We start from the raw sequence: 18462 nt of genomic DNA on the forward strand, positions 1-18462 counted from the left end.
GCCCCGCCCGCGCCGCACCCTCGCCCCGCCGGACCCCCCACAGCACCCTGTCACGTTGCGCAACAGCCGCTTTTATGGGCGCGATGACGCTTTCCCTTCCAGAACGGCTTCAGTTAACGGGCGACCCCGGGGGCCGCTCCCCTCTGTCCCCCGCAGGCGCGTCTCGCCAGGTGAGCGCCCCTCCCCTGCCCTCCTCCCCCCTCCCCCGCTGCGGGCCCGGCGGACGGCGCGGGCCGGGATCCGGACGCCCCGCCACCAGGGGGCGCGCGGCCGGAGACGCGCACCCTCGCCCAGGGCGCCTGCGCGGGCGGCCTGTCACGTGGCCCACCCCGCCCCCTCTGACGCGTGCCTGCGGGCGCCGGACCCCGGGTGGCCGCTGCGGGCGGGGCGCGCGTGCGCGGAGGTGAGCCGGGGTCGGGGGTGGGCCCCGTCGGGCGCGCGTGCGCGGAGGTGAGCGGGCCGGGGGCCGCAGGGGTCCCGGCGAGGGGCGGGGCGGGGGCGTCCGGCGGCTGCCCCCGAGACGAGAGACCCGGGGTTCCCGGCAGCCGTGACGCCCCAAGGGGGAGGGACCGATCGCTCGGCGGATTGAACCTCTCTGGTTCGCGGCTGGACAAGTGGAGCGTGTCGTGCGCGGGTCCGCGGGCGGCGGTGTCGACAGGGACCCCGGGGACTCCACGGTCTCATCCGCGCCCTCGGTGCTGGGCGAGGGGAGCCGTCTTGTCCCGTTGTGGGGAGGAAACCGAGGCACAGGGTGGGGACCCATGCCTCGCGCGTCAGGGCGGAGCTGGACTGCCACCCAGGCCCGGGGAGCAGCGGCTCCGATCCACTTCCCTGAAAGCGAGGTCACAGGGTCTCCCGGCCAGCAGCGCACTTGACCTCCCTGACCTTCAGTGTTTCCCCATTTGCCTAAACTGTCAGGCCCTCCGGCCGACTGTTCTTGTCAGTGGAGTGGAAACAGCGCGCGCGGCCGGGGGGCGGGCCCCTCTGTGTCCCGGGCCCCCGCGCTTCTGAACTCAGGGTGGGGAGGTCCGTGGGCCCGGCCCGGCAGCTCCGGTCCCTACATCACCGTGATCACGAGGTGTCATGTGTTCCTGGATGGGCAGGTGCAGCCGGGACGCTGTACAATAAAAAAATAAGTATTTAGCTTTTGTCCCCGGTCCGTGGCACACAGACCCTGGGAATCTTGGCAGGGGCGGTGTGTTTTCTGTGCTAATAAAGTGACTGGTGGCTGGGGCCTCTGGACAGCTTCGGGGTCGGGCCTGGTCCCCAGAAGCACCCAGGCTGGGAACTCCCAGCCCCACCTCCCCTCCCCCAGCCCCCAGGAGCACTGAGGGGCTGGTGATTGACAATCGCCAAGGGCCAAGGATTTGAGTAATCGGTTCTCTGTAATGAAACCAAAACTCGGGGTTGAGAGAGCCTCTGAGCCGGTGAACACACTTTGGTGCTGGAGGGCGGGGACGCCCCATCCCGCGTCCTCTGGCTGCGTCCTCTGGCTGCATCCTTTATAATAAACGGGCCGCGGTAAGCCAAGCTCTTCCCTAAGTGCTGTGAGTGGTTCTAGCCAATTCCCCACCGGAGGTGGGGGAGGGGGGAACCCTTGAGTCGATGGCTAGTTATTTAGACTTGGGGCTTGCGACTGGGGTCAGAAGGGGGACGGGCCTCCCGGGCTGAGGCCTTACCTGTGGGGTCCGCGCTGGCTCTAGGAATTCGGGCCAGAATCAGAACGAATCCTGGGAGACCCAGCTGGTGTCGAGGATTGGTTGGCGTCCCCCCTCCCCCCCCCCCCCCCCCCCCGCACACATTTGCTTCAAAGGTGCCATGAATTAAAGCCGTGGCCCGCTGTGGCCGGAATGTCCCAGGGGACCTGTCTGTGGCTGTGACAGGCTCAGACTCCCCGGTGCGCGACGTGACTCCTTCCCAACCCTTGCGTGTTCCTGGCGGCCCGAGGGTGCGTGCATCTCACGAGCCTCCGCCACACGGAGCTGGCATGCGTGGCCCCATCTGCTGCGTGGCCCCATCTGCTCCGCGGCCCCACTGCTTTCCGGCCCACAGCACGAGGGCAGGCTGCTCAGGGACACCCCTGCTGGCCAGCTTCGGCTCAGGTCCCCCACCCGCAACCCCAGCCCCTTGGCCTTGTGGAACCTTCCCTAGCCTGCACGGCAGTCCGGGATGCATGGACCCTCGGCCCCTCCCCGGGCCTGACTCCCAAGAGGTCAGACTGGGTGCGGGGTGACCCTCCGGGCCGCCCCTGGCAGCCTCCCCAGTTTCTCTCAGACAGAAAGGACGCCCCTCGTGAAATCCTTGCACGTTCAGTCCCACGCTGATGTCTCACTCCTCAGAGGAGCCGGCCAACAACGTTCCTTGTGAGATATTTAGAACGTACACATAAGCCGAGCGCAGGTAGCGACAGTCCTATCCCCAGAGGAGCCAGATGCTCCCCATGTAACTGCAGGGGCGGGGAGGGCGCCGCCACCTGCCAAGGCCTGGGGCCAGCCCTTGAGTGTCGCCCTCAGCTGCAGTGCCCGAGACCGCTTACCGGGCTGGAGCCGCCTCGCCTCCCGGTCGGCAGAGGAGGGACAGAGGGACGGTGGCGGGTCCCCCTGAGGACGCGTCCACTTCTAGCGCATCTGCCAGAACTTAGCAGCTCGGACACAGTCCGTGCACAAGCAGAGTTTACTCTCTGCGCCGCGTTGTAACTTCTTGTTCCGTTTGTCAGTTTACCGCCCAGGTCTTTGTGTGTCATTAAGCCTTTTTTTTTCAATGTTTATTTATTTATTTTGAGAGAGAGAGAGAGAGACTGAGCAGGGGAGGGGCAGAGAAAGAGGGAGTGAGAGAATCCCAAGCACGTTCCAGGCTCTCAGCAGGGCTCGAGCCTGACGCAGGGCTCGAACTCATGAACCGTGAGATCATGACGTGCGGCAAAACAGCGCAACCCACTGAGCCACCCAAGTGCCCCTCGTTAAACCGTTTTTTCGTACATCTTCAGTGCGTTTCATGGTATAGGGTATTCTGCAATCCCCTCTTCGGGGCTTTTCTCTGCTTTTCCAGTTCCCTCCCTTGCCGTCTTTCCAAACAGTGCCAGGAGCTTGTCTACCCTCGCCCGCCCCGCTTTCTCCGCACACCTCACCCTGTGCGCTGCTGGGCCAGCCGCGGGTCCACGTCTGGAAATTGGCGTGAATCCCCTGAGGCCCCCTCCCTCCGCCTTCCCTGCTGAGCCCGGCCCTTCTCTCAGCAGGGCCTCCAGGACCCAACCCGCTGCCTGCAGGTGCCACCGACCATGGACGCGAGGTGGCTGCTGTGCTGCCGCCCCCTGCTGGGGGCCTACATCCTCGTGTCCCTGGCCACCGCCACCCTCCTGGGGCACGTCCTGCTCCATGATTTCTTGCTGGTCCCCCAAGAGCAGCGTGGCTTCTCCCAAGTAGCTGAGGGGCTTTATCGAGCTCGCCAGCAGGGAGCCGGCCACCCAGGCCCCCAGGCCCCCCCAGGCCACCACGGCAGTCCCAGAGCAGCTCCCACGCGGTGCGATGTGCCCCCCAACAGCCGCTTCGACTGCGCCCCGGACAAGGCCATCACCCAGGAGCAGTGTGAGGCCCGGGGCTGCTGCTACGTGCCTGCCGGGCAGTGGCCTCGGGTCCCCCGCATGGGACAGCCCTGGTGCTTCTTCCCACCCAGCTACCCGAGTTACAAGCTGCACAACCTGACCACCACGGAGACAGGCTACACGGCCACCCTGACCCGCGCCACCCCAACCTTCTTCCCCAAGGACATCTTGACCTTACGCCTGGACGTGCTGCTGGAGACTGAGAGTCGACTCCACTTCACGGTGGGCGGGGCCCCACGGGGCAGAGAAAACGTGGGTGGGCATCGGGTGAAGATGAATGGGTCTGCCGGGCGTGTGTTTAGGGGGCAGATGCGTTTTGTGCCTTCACGGGGAGTCCCGGCGTGAGCAGACAGTGCCTACACTCAGGGAGCAGCGGCCGCTAAGACAGCAATTGGAAGGTTCTAGAACATGCTCTAGAGGGCAGGGCTCAGGGCACAGTGGAGGGAAGGTGGGTCTCCCCCAGGAAGTGACATCCCACCTGGGACCTGAAGTCCTGCAAGGGTCCGCAAGGGGAAAGGTGGAGAGGGAAGAAGGGGAATGTTCCGGGCAGTGGGCACTGGGATCTGATGATCGTCTGCCCCCTGAGGGCAGGACCTTTTGTCTGATTTATTCCCTGCTGACTCCCAGTGCCTGGAACAGTGTCTGGCACATAGCAGGTGCCCAGCAGAAACCTGAGGACTGAATGGACACGTGGAGGCCAAGCTGAGACAGCCTGTAACACACAATTCATTATTAGCAAAGTAATTTAGAACAGCCAACATCTACCCAGTGATTACTACTGTGCGCCGAACAGAGTGGAGCTGGGCGCCCTCAATTCTATTCTCACCCACCCCGTGACGGGCGTGTGGGGTGCCAGCTTCAGCAAATAAAAATACAGGACGCCAGGAAATCTGAATTCCAGAAAACCGAGCAATGAGTTTATTTTTTCAGCGTGTGTCTCATGCACTATTTGAGACGTACTAAAAAAAACCTTCAGACTGACTGCGCGTTCTGTGTTTTGCCTGGCAACCCACGTGAGGCGTTCCCCGGGTTCTGTAGATGACCAAACTGCCCACGCTCACCTGCTGTGCACGGCCACACTGGGCCTGGCATTGGGTCCCCGCTCTCCTGGAGGGTGAGGAAGGTGGGGAAGGTGTGCAGGGGAGGCCCCCGGCCCGCAGAGGGCCTCACGGCATGCCATCTGACTTCTAGATCAAAGATCCCGCCAACAGGCGCTACGAGGTACCCTTGGAGACCCCGCGTGTCCGCAGCCGGGCCTCATCCACACTTTACAGCGTGGACCTCCAGGAGGAGCCCTTCGGGGTGGTCGTGCGCCGGAAGCTGGACGGCCGGGTGCTGTGAGTGCGGTCTCCGTGCCCCAGGGAGTGCCAGCCGGGGGCGGTCTCCTCCAGGGGGCATCTGGCAGGGACTCCACCATATACAGCGATCCTGCCCAAATGTCACAAGTGCAGAGGCTGGGGCGCCTGGGTGGCGCAGTCGGTTAAGCGTCCGACTTCAGCCAGGTCACGATCTCGCGGTCTGTGAGTTCGAGCCCCGCGTCAGGCTCTGGGCTGATGGCTCGGAGCCTGGAGCCTGTTTCCGATTCTGTGTCTCCCTCTCTCTCTGCCCCTCCCCCGTTCATGCTCTGTCTCTCTCTGTCCCAAAAATAAAACAAACAAACAAACAAACAAAAAAACAAGTGCAGAGGCTGAGAAAGCTCGGTGGGTCGGGTGTGAAATGACACCTCTCCCCCCGGGGAGCATCTCCTCGGACCCGCTTTGTTTACGTTATGTTATTTACGATCAGATGCTGTGTATCACTCACGGCAGGGCAGGTGCAGTAACCATGAACCCCGCCAATCCCAGCAACACAGAAGTAGGTGCCGTTACGGCCCCCGCTTTACGGATGGGGAAACTGAGGCACAGGGAGGTGAGGTGGCTTGCTGGCAGGCGACGGAGCCAGGGCCCCAGCTTCCATGCTGTTTCCAGTCCCTCCGGGGCTCATGTCCCCCTGAGATCTTAGGTTTGTCCGAGTCGTTGCTGTGGTCTGTCCGCCACGGAGCCGTTCCCGTTCCAGAAGCTCACTCCTGGGCTTCCAGCTCCCACAGTGGTTCCAACCCACAGCAGATGCTCTCAGGCTGTGTCGGGAGAATCAGGGCATCTGGTTGGTCATGCCCTTGCCCCTGGGAGACGCGTCACCTCCGCCGCCCCCATCGTGACCGGGGATTGGACGCACCCAGGCATCTCAGAATCCACTTTCAGACTCTGGTGCCACCGCTGTGACTCCCAGAGCCCGACACCTCCCCTCGCACAGTGGACCCGCACAGCCACGGGGCCGGGGCAGCAGACCTGCCCACGCCCCCCGTCTGCCCTGACGGATTTAAGCATGCACACTTTCACGTGACCGCCACGTAAATATGTGCCCAGAGCGGACAAGCCTCCCCTTTGTCACTGAACTCAGTTACGGGCTCAGGGATGAGGTAACTTGGACCTACCTTGGTCTTAAGGGAACTCTGAAATACAGTTTTTTTCTTCTTTTTTTTTTTTTTTTGCCCACTCTTGGCTGTGCATTATCGACCTGCTCCCAGGGCTGACACAGTGGGAAGAAGCAGTGAATGAGTGCAAGTACAATGTCAGGAATAACAGAGCTAAGAAGGTTCTAGAAATGAGCTGTGCAGATGCAGAGGAGAGGGTTGGCTCTGTTGGGGGGAGCTACAGAAGGCCTCTCTAGGAAGCTGACCTTTGAGCAGAGATCTGAGAGAAGTTTTCTAAAGCCTGTAATCAGAGTTTGGTCTTGAAAACACACACACACACACACACACACACACACACACACACACACACACTCGTAAGTCTTGCCCAGGGGCAGGCAGGGTGCAGTGGGAGATCTTCCCAGGAAATCAGCGATAGTACGTACTCTGGGCCCTGTCTGTGGTTCTTGCCTTGCCCTTGACCCTATGCAACCTCAGGGCACCCTGGCCACCCCTGGGTAGACGGACAGCTCCATGGGCTCTGGAGCTGGGCTGGGCTGGGCAGGCCTTGGCCAGAGTCTGGGAGCAGCATGGCCCTTGCAGAAAGAGCTCGGGGCAAGTCCTAGCGCTAGCCAAGTTCGAGCCGCTCCTGTCCAGCACCTGCTTGCGGCCAGGCCTTATGGGGCACTCCACTTCTGGATGCCCGCCTGGGGGCAGTGTGGACACAGCCAGGTAGCTGGGTGTGCTGGATGTGCTCTGCGAGCTCTCCACACCTGGTCAGGTCCCCAGGGTCGCCGGGCCTCGCATGGCCACGTCTGCCCCGGGTCAGTGCGTCACCGAGGTGACCAGGCCACTCTGGCCCTCCTCGGGGGGATACCAGGGCCCAGGGGTCTCTCTGGGAGGGCCCACCTGGGGTTCATCTGGCTGTCTGGGCATTTCCTGGCAGGCTGAACACGACGGTGGCCCCCCTGTTCTTTGCTGACCAGTTTCTGCAGCTGTCTACCTCTCTGCCGTCCCAGCACATCACGGGCCTGGCCGAGCATCTCGGCTCCCTGATGCTTAGCACCAACTGGACCAAGATCACCCTGTGGAACCGGGACATCGCCCCCGAGGTACAAGGGGCAGTGAAGACGGGGGGAGCGGGGCAGCCATGTGGGTGAGGCTGCTAAAGTGTGTGTCCACGTGCCCAGCCCAACGTGAACCTGTACGGGTCCCACCCCTTCTACCTGGTGCTGGAGGATGGCGGCCTGGCTCACGGGGTCTTCCTGCTGAACAGCAATGCCATGGGTAAGCGGGTGGGCGGCCACCCCCAGCCGGCATCCTGTCCCCGTGTCCCACGGCCAGTCGTCCTTCGGAGCTCCCAGGCCAGGGGCTGCCCCGGGTGTGGCCGCGTCCCCTTCCTCCACGGAGGGACCTGCCCGACAGGCTGGAGGTAGAGGACTGGGGCCATGGGGGGGTTGGGGCTTGTGCGTCCCCCCAAGAAGTGACTCCAGTGGGCTGTGGCCTCTGCCAGCTCTGCCCTGAGGTGCCCCCAAGGTGGATTCTGAGGCCCCTGATCTGAGCGGAGGCCAGAGAGGCGAGTCCTGGGGTCTGGCGGCTCAGCATTTCCCTCCCCAGACACCAAGCAGGCTGTAGACTGGAGGCGTGGGGGCAGTATGGGGCGCAGGGATCTGTCCCTGAGCCCCAGGGCTGCTTCCCCCAGATGTGGTCCTGCAGCCGAGCCCGGCCCTCAGCTGGCGGTCCACGGGTGGGATCCTGGACATGTACATCTTCCTGGGCCCTGAGCCCAAGAGCGTGGTGCGGCAGTACCTGGAAGTCGTGGGTAGGCTGGTCCCCCAGCCCTGCGCTGCCCCCTCGTCTCCCCCACCCCTCCTTCCCCCCTCCCCCGCCCCTCCCGCCCCCTTCCCCTCCCCCTGCCCACGCGCTCACAGAGCTGCCCTGCCCGCAGGCTCCCCATTCATGCCGCCCTACTGGGGCCTGGGGCTCCACCTCTGCCGCTGGGGCTACACCTCCACGGCCGTCACCCGCCAGGTGGTGGAGAACATGACCAGGGCCGACTTCCCCCTGGTGAGCGCTGGGCGGCCCGGGGCGGGTGTGCGTGGGGGGGCTGGGCCGGGACTCCGTCCCTGTGCTGTGGCCACAGGACACTCAATGGAATGACCTGGATTACATGGACGCGAGGAGAGACTTCACTTTCAACAAGGACGGCTTCGGGGACTTCCCAGCCATGGTGCAGGAGCTCCACCGGAGCGGCCGGCACTACGTGATGATCGTAGTGAGTCCCCCGCCGTCCCCGTCCCCTGCCGCGCGAGCTGTTAGGGAAGGGAGGCCCTGTGCCTCCTCCCCCAGACGGCGGCTTCCTCGTGGTGCCTGCGGGGCTCTGAGGGTCCTTGCTATCGACCGGGATATCGACCTGGGCTCTGCTGTCCTGTGACGTCCAGCTTAAGGCCTCCTGGAAGCATCGTGTGCCGCTTAGGGTCCTTTTGGTTGCAGGTTATGTGAGCGGCTTAAAGCAAGGGGTGGGGGGTGCCCTCGGCTGACACCCCCCGGGACTGGGAGGGCCGGGGCGGGCTTGGACGCCCAAGAAACCAGAGCCACAGAGGCCCCGAGGGTCTCCCGGCCCCGTCTCCACTTAAGTCAGTTCTGCATCACAGGATGGAGGGCAGGGCTCTGAGTGGCCCACCACAAGGACACCCTCCCTGGGCCGGTGCAGCCAGGGGAGCGGGGGGCAGTGCCCAGCCATGTGGCCGGAGGACATGGGGAGGGGGCGCCGAGGCTGAGTGGTTGCCATAGTGGACACAGGGGAGGAAACCTGTCTGCTGAGAGGTTAAGAACCGTGCTGATGTCGGCCGTTTCCATGACCTCGGCCCCTCGGAGGGCAGCCAGCATCCGCGGCCACTCAGAGCCCGGAGGGCAGAGGCAGGCCTTCTACTCAGGAAATCGGTGTTCGTGGTAGAACACTGGGGAGACTCTCGAACTTGTGAAGCAGAGCTCAGGCCCGCATCCAGGTGTGCCCACCCCCGGCACGTGAGCTTGTGCACACAGGGTGTGCTGAACACACACACGCGAGGCCCTCTCCGGCCTCTGTCCTCCGTCAACACTGCCTGGAGAGCGTTCTCCCGTCTTCCCAGCAGTGGGTGCCTGGCTTTGGAGCACTCCTTCTCCTCCTGACGGGGTCCCCCCACTCCCTCCAGGATCCTGCCATCAGCAGCTCCAGCCCTCCTGGCAGCTACCGACCTTATGACGAGGGTCTGCGGAGGAAGGTTTTCATCACCAATGACACTGGGCAGCCACTGATTGGGAAGGTAGGGTGGGGGCCTGGGCGCACGGCGGGGGGAGGGGGGAGAGGGCAGAAAATGGGAGTCCCCAGCTGGTGGGGACAGGCAGGCGTTCAGGAAGAGGACGGGATTTAAGAAATCATCATGTTGTCCGATGGGACAGAGTGTGTGGGGGTCACGGCTGGAGGTGACGGTGGCCCCTGACAAGGGATGCCGCCTCGAATCCTTCCACTGGGCGTGTGGAAGGGCCCAGCCCGGGCACGGGCACCCTCCTTGTCCTCCGGCCCCCGAGGGCTTCCCAGGCCCTCCCACGGGGCGCCCGGCACAGTCCCAAACTGCCGGTTCCAGGGTGTGCCCAGAACCAACAGGAAGGGGGTCCCAGCTGCGGGGAGGCCGGGGAGGCTCCCAGGAGTGCAGTCATTTGAGACTCGGTTCTGGGGCCTGTGTCTGAAAGGGAGGTCTCAGTAGAGTCCCGCGGCCCCTACCACCGATGACCCTCCCCCCCCCACCGTAGCCCTTCACCCCCAGGCAGGTGAGCGAGGCTGGAGCTCTGGGGGGCCCGGTCTCCCCTCTGGCCTTTCCTCCAGGTGTGGCCCGGATTGACCGCCTTCCCCGACTTCACCAGCCCCGAGGCCCTTGACTGGTGGCAGGACATGGTGGCTGAGTTCCACGCCCAGGTGCCTTTTGACGGCATGTGGATCGTAAGTGTCCCGTGGGCTGTGGGACCGGCCCAGCCTCTGCCCGGGGCAGGGCGCCCACCTCCGGGGCCTGTCTTGCAGGATATGAACGAGCCATCCAACTTCGTCAAGGGCTCTGTGGACGGCTGCCCCGACAGTGACCTGGAGAACCCGCCCTACGTGCCAGGCGAGCTCCCCCTCCTGCCAGCCCTCACCCGCCGGCCCCCTGGCCCCAGCTGCCTGAGGCTCAGATCAGGGCTTTTGCTTCTCTGGTTTGGGAGACTCAGAGCTGTCCTTTCTGAGGAGCCGATGGGCACGGCCACACGGGAAAGGGGAGGGCAAGACCAGGAGGAAGGTCAGGCTGGGGAGACATGAGCCAGGCAGCGTGGACCAGCACGCCTGCCACTGAGGCGTGGCCCTCCGGAGGGAAGGCATTGCGGGCTTAGGGATGGGAACAGGGAAGGACTTGAAACGGGTCAAGAGCAGGCGGGGGGTGACGTCTGCGGTCTGCCGGCCTCTGTGTCCACCTCGTCCCCATCTGTGGAACAGAGGAGACGATACAGGGACACGCCCCGAGTTCCGAGGGCGCTCCGGGCTGGGGGTGGGGGGCGCCGGCCGGCCACGGACGGGAGCGGCCTCCTCCTCTTCCAGGGGTGGTTGGCGGGACCCTGCGGGCAGCCACCATCTGTGCCTCCAGCCACCAGTTCCTCTCCACGCATTACAACCTGCACAACCTGTACGGCCTGACAGAAGCCCTTGCCTCCCACAGGTGAGGGGCCCGCTCGGCACTGTGCGGGGCGGGGGCGTCAGAGGGAGGGCCGGCGGTGACCGCGCGCAGACTCCCAGGGGGAGCCGGGAGGGACGGCCGTCCTCCTCCCTGTGACGCGGCTCATCATCCAGGGTGGTCTGGTGGCTCGGACAGAGCCTCCCCTCCCTCCTCCTGGCCTCGGCCCTCGGGGCTGCTTGCTCTCGGCCCTGCCGCCCTGCTGCCCCTCCGGGCGCCAGGCCACTGCTCTGTCTCCCTGCCCCGCCCAGGGCCCTGGTCAAGGCTCGGGGGACACGCCCCTTCGTGATCTCCCGCTCGACCTTCGCGGGCCACGGCCGATACGCCGGCCACTGGACAGGGGACGTGTGGAGCAGCTGGGAGCAGCTGTCGTACTCTGTGCCAGGTGAGAGCGCCTGTCAGGAGGGCGGCTCGGAGAGGGGGGCCGTGGGCCCAGACCGGAGCGCCCGGCTCGGCTCAGCTCAGGGAGATGCCACTGCCACGCCACGGGGCCCCGCCACTGACTCACACGGGGCCCCTGTGCACCTGCGCAGGTCGGCTCACCTGTGGCGCCACGCTGGTGGGCGGCGATGGGCTTTCCAGAAGTCCCCGATTTGCCCCAGCCGCTGCCTGCAAAGCAGTCAGATCCCGTCCTCTCGTGGTGTCCCTTCCGGCAACCGCATCCTGTCTGAGCCCAGCCTGCAGGCGCCGTCCACCCCCCACCCCCACCCCCACCCCTCTGCAGAGAGGCACTTCGACTTGAGTTGTCAAGAGCTCTGATGCTGTGACGCGCGTTAGGCAGACAGGGCTCGGGAGCTCTGGGGAAGGGGCTGGGGTGGCCTCCCAGGGTCACCACGTGGGCAGCTGAGGGGAGCCTCCGCCTGCAGCCTGCAAGCCTCCTGATAGCACTTTCGGCAGTGGCAGGACCACGCGCAGACCCTCGGGCCGTGGGGAAGCGCTGGTGGGCGAGCTCTGGGGCAGGAGTCCATTCCTCCTTCCGGAAGCCGCTCTGCCACAGGTGCCGCGGGCTCTGACCTCGCCCTAGGGCAGGTGTGCCCGCCAGCGCTGCAGGCCTATCTCTGAAGCCCCCTCGAGCGGCAGATCCCTGGGCGACCCTCGGTGCGCGCCGATCATGACCGGCAGAGGTCATGCGGGCCCCTGACCTGCTGCAGCCCAGACAGGTGTCCCCCACGGCCTCGGGCTGGGTCCGGTCCTGCCCATCGGCTCCTGGCCGCCCAGGAGACACTGAGGAGAGGGACGGCCCGGCGCAGCCTGGCCCTGCTGAACAGTGGTGGGGCGGGCCCTGGCCGACGTGGCCTGGAACCCACCCGACCCTTCAGCAGCCGTGGGGGCTCACCGTGCCCGCCGGAGCACAGCACCCCACGCTGGCGCGGAAGGCAGCGGTCCTGGAGGCTAGCGGTCTGAATGACGGTGTCGGAGGGGCCGTGCTTGGAGCCCCGGGGCGACTCCTTCCCGCCTCCCCCAGTTTCTGGGGGTTGCCCGCTGTCCTCGTGTCCTTGGCTCGGGGCTGCGTCACTGGTCTCTGCCCGTGTGTTCGCTCGGCCCTCCCCCCGTGTGTGTCGTCAGTCTGGGTTTTCCTCTTACGTAGTCACCAGGCCTACTGGATCAGGACCCGCTCTGTGACCTCACCTTAACCGTGTCTGCAGACACCCTCTTTTTTTTTTTTTTTTTTTAATGTTTATTTTTGAGAGAGAGCATGAGTGGGGGAGGGGCAGAGAGAGAGGGAGACACAGAATCCAAAGCGGGCTCCAGGCTCCTAGCTGTCAGCACAGAGCCCGACGCGGGGCTCGAACCCACGAACCGCGAGATCATGACCTGAGCCAAAGTCGGACGCTTAACCGACAGAAGGTGCTGCCCCTGCAGAGACCCTTTCCAAATAAGGTCACATCACAAGTACAAAGGGTTAGGACTCCCACATACTTTTTAGGGGGCGGGGGGGGGCACAATTCAACCCTGAGGAGCTGCTTTGCTCGGCTGACCCAGGTGTCAGGAAGCAGTCAGTCCGCAAGGCAGGCTCTTGGGACCCCCAGTGGGAGACACCAGGGCCAGCGCGGTACTGACCGCCGGGCCGGGGCCGGTGGCTACAACGTCTGCTCCCCAGAGGGGCGGGCGGTCCGCGGCCCAGGTGGACCTACTCCGGCAGCCTGAGCCCCAGCCCGACCCCGCCCTCCCAGAAATCCTGCTCTTCAACCTGCTGGGGGTGCCGCTGGTCGGGGCCGATGTGTGCGGCTTCCTGGGCAACACGTCGGAGGAGCTGTGTGTCCGCTGGACCCAGCTGGGGGCCTTCTACCCGTTCATGCGGAACCACAACGACCTCCACAGCCTGGTAGGGGCGCGGGCCGGGTGGGCGGGGGTCTGCCCCCGGGGTCCCGCTGTGGACGCGGCCGCACCGGCAGTGAGAGCGGAGCCGGTCTCCCGCCGCGGCGGGGAGGACGGCGGTGACCTCGCGGTGGTCCCGCGGCCCCTCTGCAGCCTCAGGAGCCGTACAGGTTCAGCGAGACGGCGCAGGGAGCCATGAGGAAGGCCCTCGCCCTGCGCTACAGGCTGCTGCCCCACCTGTACACGCTGTTCCACCGGGCCCACATGGGGGGCGAGACCGTGGCCCGGCCCCTCTTCCTGGAGTGAGTGCCCGCGTCGGGGAGCGAGGGCCCAGGGGCAGCCCCGTCCTGCCGCAGGGGGTGTCCCGGGGCCTCCCTGCTGGGGTGGGAGGGGGGCCCTGTGCATGCCGCTCCCTCCCCCCATGAGAGTGCAGCTCAGGGCTGGGGGCCTTCCGGGCAGAACCCCCAGTCCAGACCAGGCCAACCGGGAGGTAACGAGGTACAAAACCATCCCGATCGAATGAAGGAGACCCAACTGACATCCCCCAAGTGGGACTCAGATACGTAAAAAGGTGGCGTGCAGTTGATTAAATGCCACCTGTAATCAGTGGACTAAACGAGTCCCAGGTGGTAAAAATGTGTTTCTTGTTGGCAAAAATCATCTTCTCCCCCTCTGGCTACAAGCGTAAATTTCGGATGGATTACAGGCTTAAGTGTCGAAAACGAAGCTATAGAAAGTTCCACAGGAAAACAGGTGCTCTGGCAGGAGAGGGCTCTGAAAGCATCAAAGGCAAAAGGCAAGGGGGAGAGGGTGTAACAGAGGGAACAGAGGCAACGCTCCCGTGGACAGAAACAGAGAACGTCAGCACGTGCCCCGCTGTGGGATCGCGGAGGCAGGTCACACAAGATGCCAATCTTCTCACGTAAAGAAAAGAAAAAAAAAAAAAGTTTGCCGGAAAGGCCAGCAGGGGACAGGGTTACTCACTCCCCTCACCGCCCCCCTCCCACCCCCTGCCAAGCTCGGGCGGCGGGAACCGGCTCCCGGGGCTTCCGCGAGGCCCCTTGAGCACGCCGACCTCAGAGGTCACCAGGCCCACGAGCCCACCCCTCCCGTGCGAAGGTTCCCCGAGGACCCCCGCACCTGGGCCGTGGACCGCCAGCTCCTGTGGGGAGCAGCTCTGCTCATCACCCCGGTGCTCGAGGCCGGGAAGGTTGAAGTGACTGGTTACTTCCCCGCTGGCACATGGTACGACCTGCAGACGGTGAGTCCTGCGGGCCCTCGAGGGGTCCCTCCCCCCTGCCACGTGTGGGCCACGTGGGGAAGGGAGCTTGCTTGTGGCCCTTGCGTGGATCTTCCCACGCGGTCCTTGCAGTGACCCATTTTCCAGATGAGGAAACTGAGGCCCAAGTGGGTAGCTCCCCAGGACTCCAATTCTCCCAAAGTCCTGCTGCGCCCCAAGCCCCGGGTCAGGGCCTCTGTCCCAACGACCTGTCCGGGCTGGGCCTGCGGGGCCCCGCACGGAGCCTGAGGCTCCCACTCCTGGTGACGTGACGCCGCCCTCCAGGTGCCAGCAGAGGCCCTCGGCAGCCTCCCGCCTCCACCTCCCACACCTGTCACGCCTGCCATCCACAGCAGGGGACAGTGGGTGACACTGCCGGCCCCACTGGACACCATCAATCTCCACCTCCGGGCCGGGCACATCATCCCCCTGCAGGTACCCGGGCCAGCCACCTGAGCCTGTCTGTCCAGGGGAGGGTCCGTCCCCAAAGCCCCGGGCAGAGACGACGGCGTGTGAGGGTTGAGGATGCACAGGTCCGCGGCCGTGCCAGGCGGAGGGGCACCTGCTCCGTTGGCTCTTTATAGGAAACGGTCTGCAAACGTGCGTGGGCCTCTCACGTCCTCCAGGGTGTCTGCCTCGGCCGGAGTGCTCGCCACGGGTGTCCGAGCCCCTCGGCCGTGGCCTGTCCTCCGGGTCCCGGCTTCCTGCAGCACGGAGCCATCCCAGCCCAGTGTCCCTCCTGTCCCCGCTCTGGAGGCCTCCGCCAGGCTTGAGATGGTGACAGGTGCCACCCGCTTTTCCAGGGCCTTGGCCTCACAACCACGGAGTCCCGAAAGCAGCCCATGGCCCTGGTCGCAGCCCTGACCACGAACGGGGAGGCCCGAGGAGAGCTGTTCTGGGACGACGGGGAGAGCCTGGAGACGTTCGAGCGTGGGGCCTACACACAGGTCGTCTTCCTTGCCAAGAATGTGAGTGTCGGGACCCGCCCGGGCCGGGGGGTCCCCGGGGCCCCCTGTCCCTGTCCCTGTCCCAGCTAAGTGAAGCGAGCAGGGCCCGGGCGCTGGCCGCCCTGACCGCGGTCCCCATGCACCTGCCGGCATCTGGGTGTGCGCGGGGCCCATCCCACAGATCTTTCCGGGCCCTCTGCTGACCATTTCCACCTCTCCCCTTGGCCAGAACACCGTTGTGAATGAGCTGGTGCACGTGACCAGTGAGGGGGCCAGCCTGCAACTGAGGAAGGCCACCGTCCTGGGGGTGGCCACAGCCCCCAAGCAGGTCCTCTCCAATGGCGTTCCTGTCTCCAACTTCACCTACAGCCCTGACACGAAGGCAAGAGCCCCGCAGATGGGGCCAGAGGGCTTGTCCCCAAGGATGGCAGGGGCGGGGGGAGGTACCAAGGACCCTGGGGACCCGGTGCCGGCCAGCCGGGCCGTACGAGGGCAAAAGGACCTTGGTCCCCAGGGAAGGACAGGCCCCCTTGCAGCTTGGGCCTTTCCTCTGCCTGTGTCCACACCGATGGTGACTCATGGGCCATGCTGAAAGCACTCAGCCAGCGAGGAACAGAGCCAGAAGCCTCCAGGGGCTGGGGCAGACCCCGAGGGCACCACCCGCCCAGGCCCAGGCTCCTGTCTGCCGAGCACTCGGGCCTCACCTCTGTCGACAACGGTTTGGTGGTCACGTTTTCTTTTTTCTCTTTTTGCAGACCCTGGACATCCCTGTCTCACTGACGATGGGAGAACAGTTTGTCATCAGCTGGTCTTAACCAGGGGCCGGTGGAGCGTTGATCCTTTACAGGAAAAGACGGGACTTCGCAGCGACCCCAGCACCCGTGCTCTTAGTCAAGATGTGGGGGGCGGGGCTCAGGGTCGGAAGCAGTTGGCCCACGTCTCATGGCGGACGTCCCTCCAATGCCCAGATCTGCCTGTGTCTACCTCCCGGGCCCCAGGGCTCTGGGCCAGCAGCACGCCTGTTTGCCTTGTGTTTGCAATGCTCTCCTGGAACGTTTACCTCCCCGCAGCCTGTCACCGGAACGTGTATGATGTCATTCACCGCCTGCCCAGGACGGCAGAAGTGTGCTCGGGGTGAGGACGCTGTCCCTGCACCCCGAGGTCACGCCAGATGAAAGGACAGAGCTGCGTGGCCACTGCGGACTGCCGTCTGGGCAACCGTGCCCCGGCAGCCAGTGGGGCTGCCCGCCGGCAGGAGGGCGGCCACGGGGCCTCCAGAAGATTCGCAAGACCGGGGGAAACCCTCACTCCAAAGTGCAATTGTGTTTAATAAAAGGGGCATTGCAATCAAGCTTCTGCTGGTCCTTCTGGGGTTCAGGGCGGGGAGGATGTGTCCCAGGGCTGCGCCACTCCATCCTTGAGGGCCCCCTGGCGCTCCCAGGTGGGGCGGGCAGGCCTCGCGCTCTGAAGGCAGCATGGCCCGCCCGGCCGGGCCTGGCATCGGAGGCACGTGGCGGGAGATGTGCCCCCACGCCCCACCCCAGACAACCACTGGTCTGCTTGCGGTCGGCAGCTTGTTTCCCAGAAGTTTACGGAAGCGGAACCCTCCGGCACGTGCGCGTCGTCCCGCTAGTATCAGTCAGCAGGATCGTGGAGGCTCACCCACGTGGACCTCAGCGCCGTGTCCGGCTTCACTGTCAAGCACTTCCCATCACGTGGACGTGCCACGGTTGGTTTAGCGGGCCTCAGGGCCGTCTCCGATTTTTGGCTGTCACGAACAAGGCCGCGATGAGCCATCACGAGAAGTCTTTGGACGGTCAGGTCTTCGTTTCTCTTGAGCACATACCGGGGGTGACAAGGTCGGGTCATACGGGGCGGGGGGGGGGGGTGAGTAATGTTCTTGAAGCCGCCCAACTGCTCGCCAAGCGCTTGCACCGTTTGGCATTCCCGCCAGCAGTGAGGCGGCTGCCCCGCATCCTCGCCCACCCCTGCGACGGAAGGTCTGCTCACTCTCGGCCGTCCTGGTTCGATGTGCGTGTCCCTGAAGACCAACGATGCCGAGCGTCTTTTCACGGACTTGGGTCTGTCACCCGTGAATCCTCTTTAGGGAGGCATCTGTTCAAATCTTTTGCCTTTTTCTTTATTTGGAGCATTGGTCTCCTATTACTGGAATATCGTTTGTGTAGGTTTCTGTTGCTACGTAACAAATACTACAGACTCGGTGGCTTAAAATAACACAGTGTGTTACGGTGCTGGTGGGCAGGGAGGGGACACGGCTCTCACGGGGCTACAGTAGAGTGGCAGGCCGGCTGCTTCCTTCCCGGAGGCTCTGGGGGGGGTGGGGGAGGACCCGTTTCCTTCTCAGGCAGGTTGTTGGCCGACTCGGCTGCAGGGTTTTGCAGGCCTGAGGTCTGTCCCCTGCCAGCCGTGCGCCACACGCCCCTTCTAGGGGCTGGTCGTCGCGGCGAAGGCACTTTCAAGTCCGGCGAGGTCAAGGCGGGCTGACCTTTAAAAGCTCATGTGGGTCCACCTGGATAACCCGGGACAATCCGGTCTCAAACTTTTCAATTCCATCTGCAAAGTCCCTCCTGCTGTAACATGTGATGCGGTCACGGGCTCCAGGGAGCAGGCCCCGGGCACCTCTGGGGGGGCCATTCTTCCACCTACCGCTGAAAAGCTGCCCGCATATTCTGGTTCTAAGTCCTCCGTCTGGCACGTGCTTTGAAATTCTTTCTCCCAGTCTGTGGTTTGCCTTTTTACCTTCCTAACAATGCTTAGTGAGGAGTTAAAGGTTTTTAATTTTGAGGAGTCTGATTTATAATTATTTCTGTCCTATTAAAAAAATCTTGGCCAAATCCAAGGCCACTAAGACTTGCCTCCTGTGCTTCCAGAAGCTTTGTGACTTTAGGTCTTCCGTCCCAAGCTTTTTGTTCGTGGTACGAAGTAATGATAAAGGGTTTTTCTTTTTTTGCATAGGGCTCGCCATCTGTTCGGGCATCATTTGCTGAAAGGATCATCCTTTACCCCCTGCACTGCCTCAATACCTCTGCTGAAAACCCCCTCCCCATAAATCTGTGGTCTCTCTCTAGACCTTGTACCACATCCCAGGGATCTCGGGGTGTCTGTCT

General features: G+C 64.2%; 1 protein-coding gene across 5 annotated transcripts; it reads left to right on the forward strand.

Moving 5' to 3' along the window:
• Positions 1–303: 303 nt before the first annotated feature.
• On the forward strand, positions 304–16685 carry GAA (alpha glucosidase). Of its 5 annotated transcripts, none has more exons than XM_078438043.2 (20): positions 304–403; positions 3233–3823; positions 4793–4938; positions 6997–7162; positions 7241–7337; positions 7753–7872; positions 7999–8117; positions 8194–8325; positions 9245–9355; positions 9916–10029; positions 10108–10192; positions 10657–10774; positions 11041–11174; positions 12964–13115; positions 13262–13410; positions 14228–14369; positions 14673–14822; positions 15191–15355; positions 15564–15716; positions 16090–16685. In XM_078438043.2, the coding sequence occupies exons 2-20, from the start codon at positions 3278–3280 to the stop codon at positions 16147–16149; spliced, it is 2859 nt and encodes a 952-aa protein (XP_078294169.2). In that variant the 5' UTR covers positions 304–403; positions 3233–3277; the 3' UTR covers positions 16150–16685. The 5 variants fall into 5 exon arrangements, with proteins under 5 accessions (XP_078294169.2, XP_078294168.2, XP_078294170.2 ...); XM_078438042.2 differs by having other exon boundaries at positions 319–403; positions 3236–3823; XM_078438044.2 differs by having other exon boundaries at positions 403–450; positions 3236–3823.
• Positions 16686–18462: the final 1777 nt, after the last annotated feature.

This window comes from Panthera onca, chromosome E1 (genome assembly GCF_046562875.1).
Source record: "Panthera onca isolate mPanOnc1 chromosome E1, mPanOnc1 haplotype 2, whole genome shotgun sequence".
NCBI lineage: Eukaryota > Metazoa > Chordata > Mammalia > Carnivora > Felidae > Panthera > Panthera onca.

Bases quoted from the DNA above. Each gene is read 5' to 3' on its own strand.
- GAA (XM_078438043.2), top strand. From the start codon at position 3,278: ATGGACGCGAGGTGGCTGCTGTGCTGCCGCCCCCTGCTGGGGGCCTAC. The intron at 7,163-7,240 runs GTACAAGGGGCA...CCACGTGCCCAG, and splicing joins ACCGGGACATCGCCCCCGAG to CCCAACGTGAACCTGTACGG. The intron at 15,717-16,089 runs GCAAGAGCCCCG...CTCTTTTTGCAG, and splicing joins CCTACAGCCCTGACACGAAG to ACCCTGGACATCCCTGTCTC.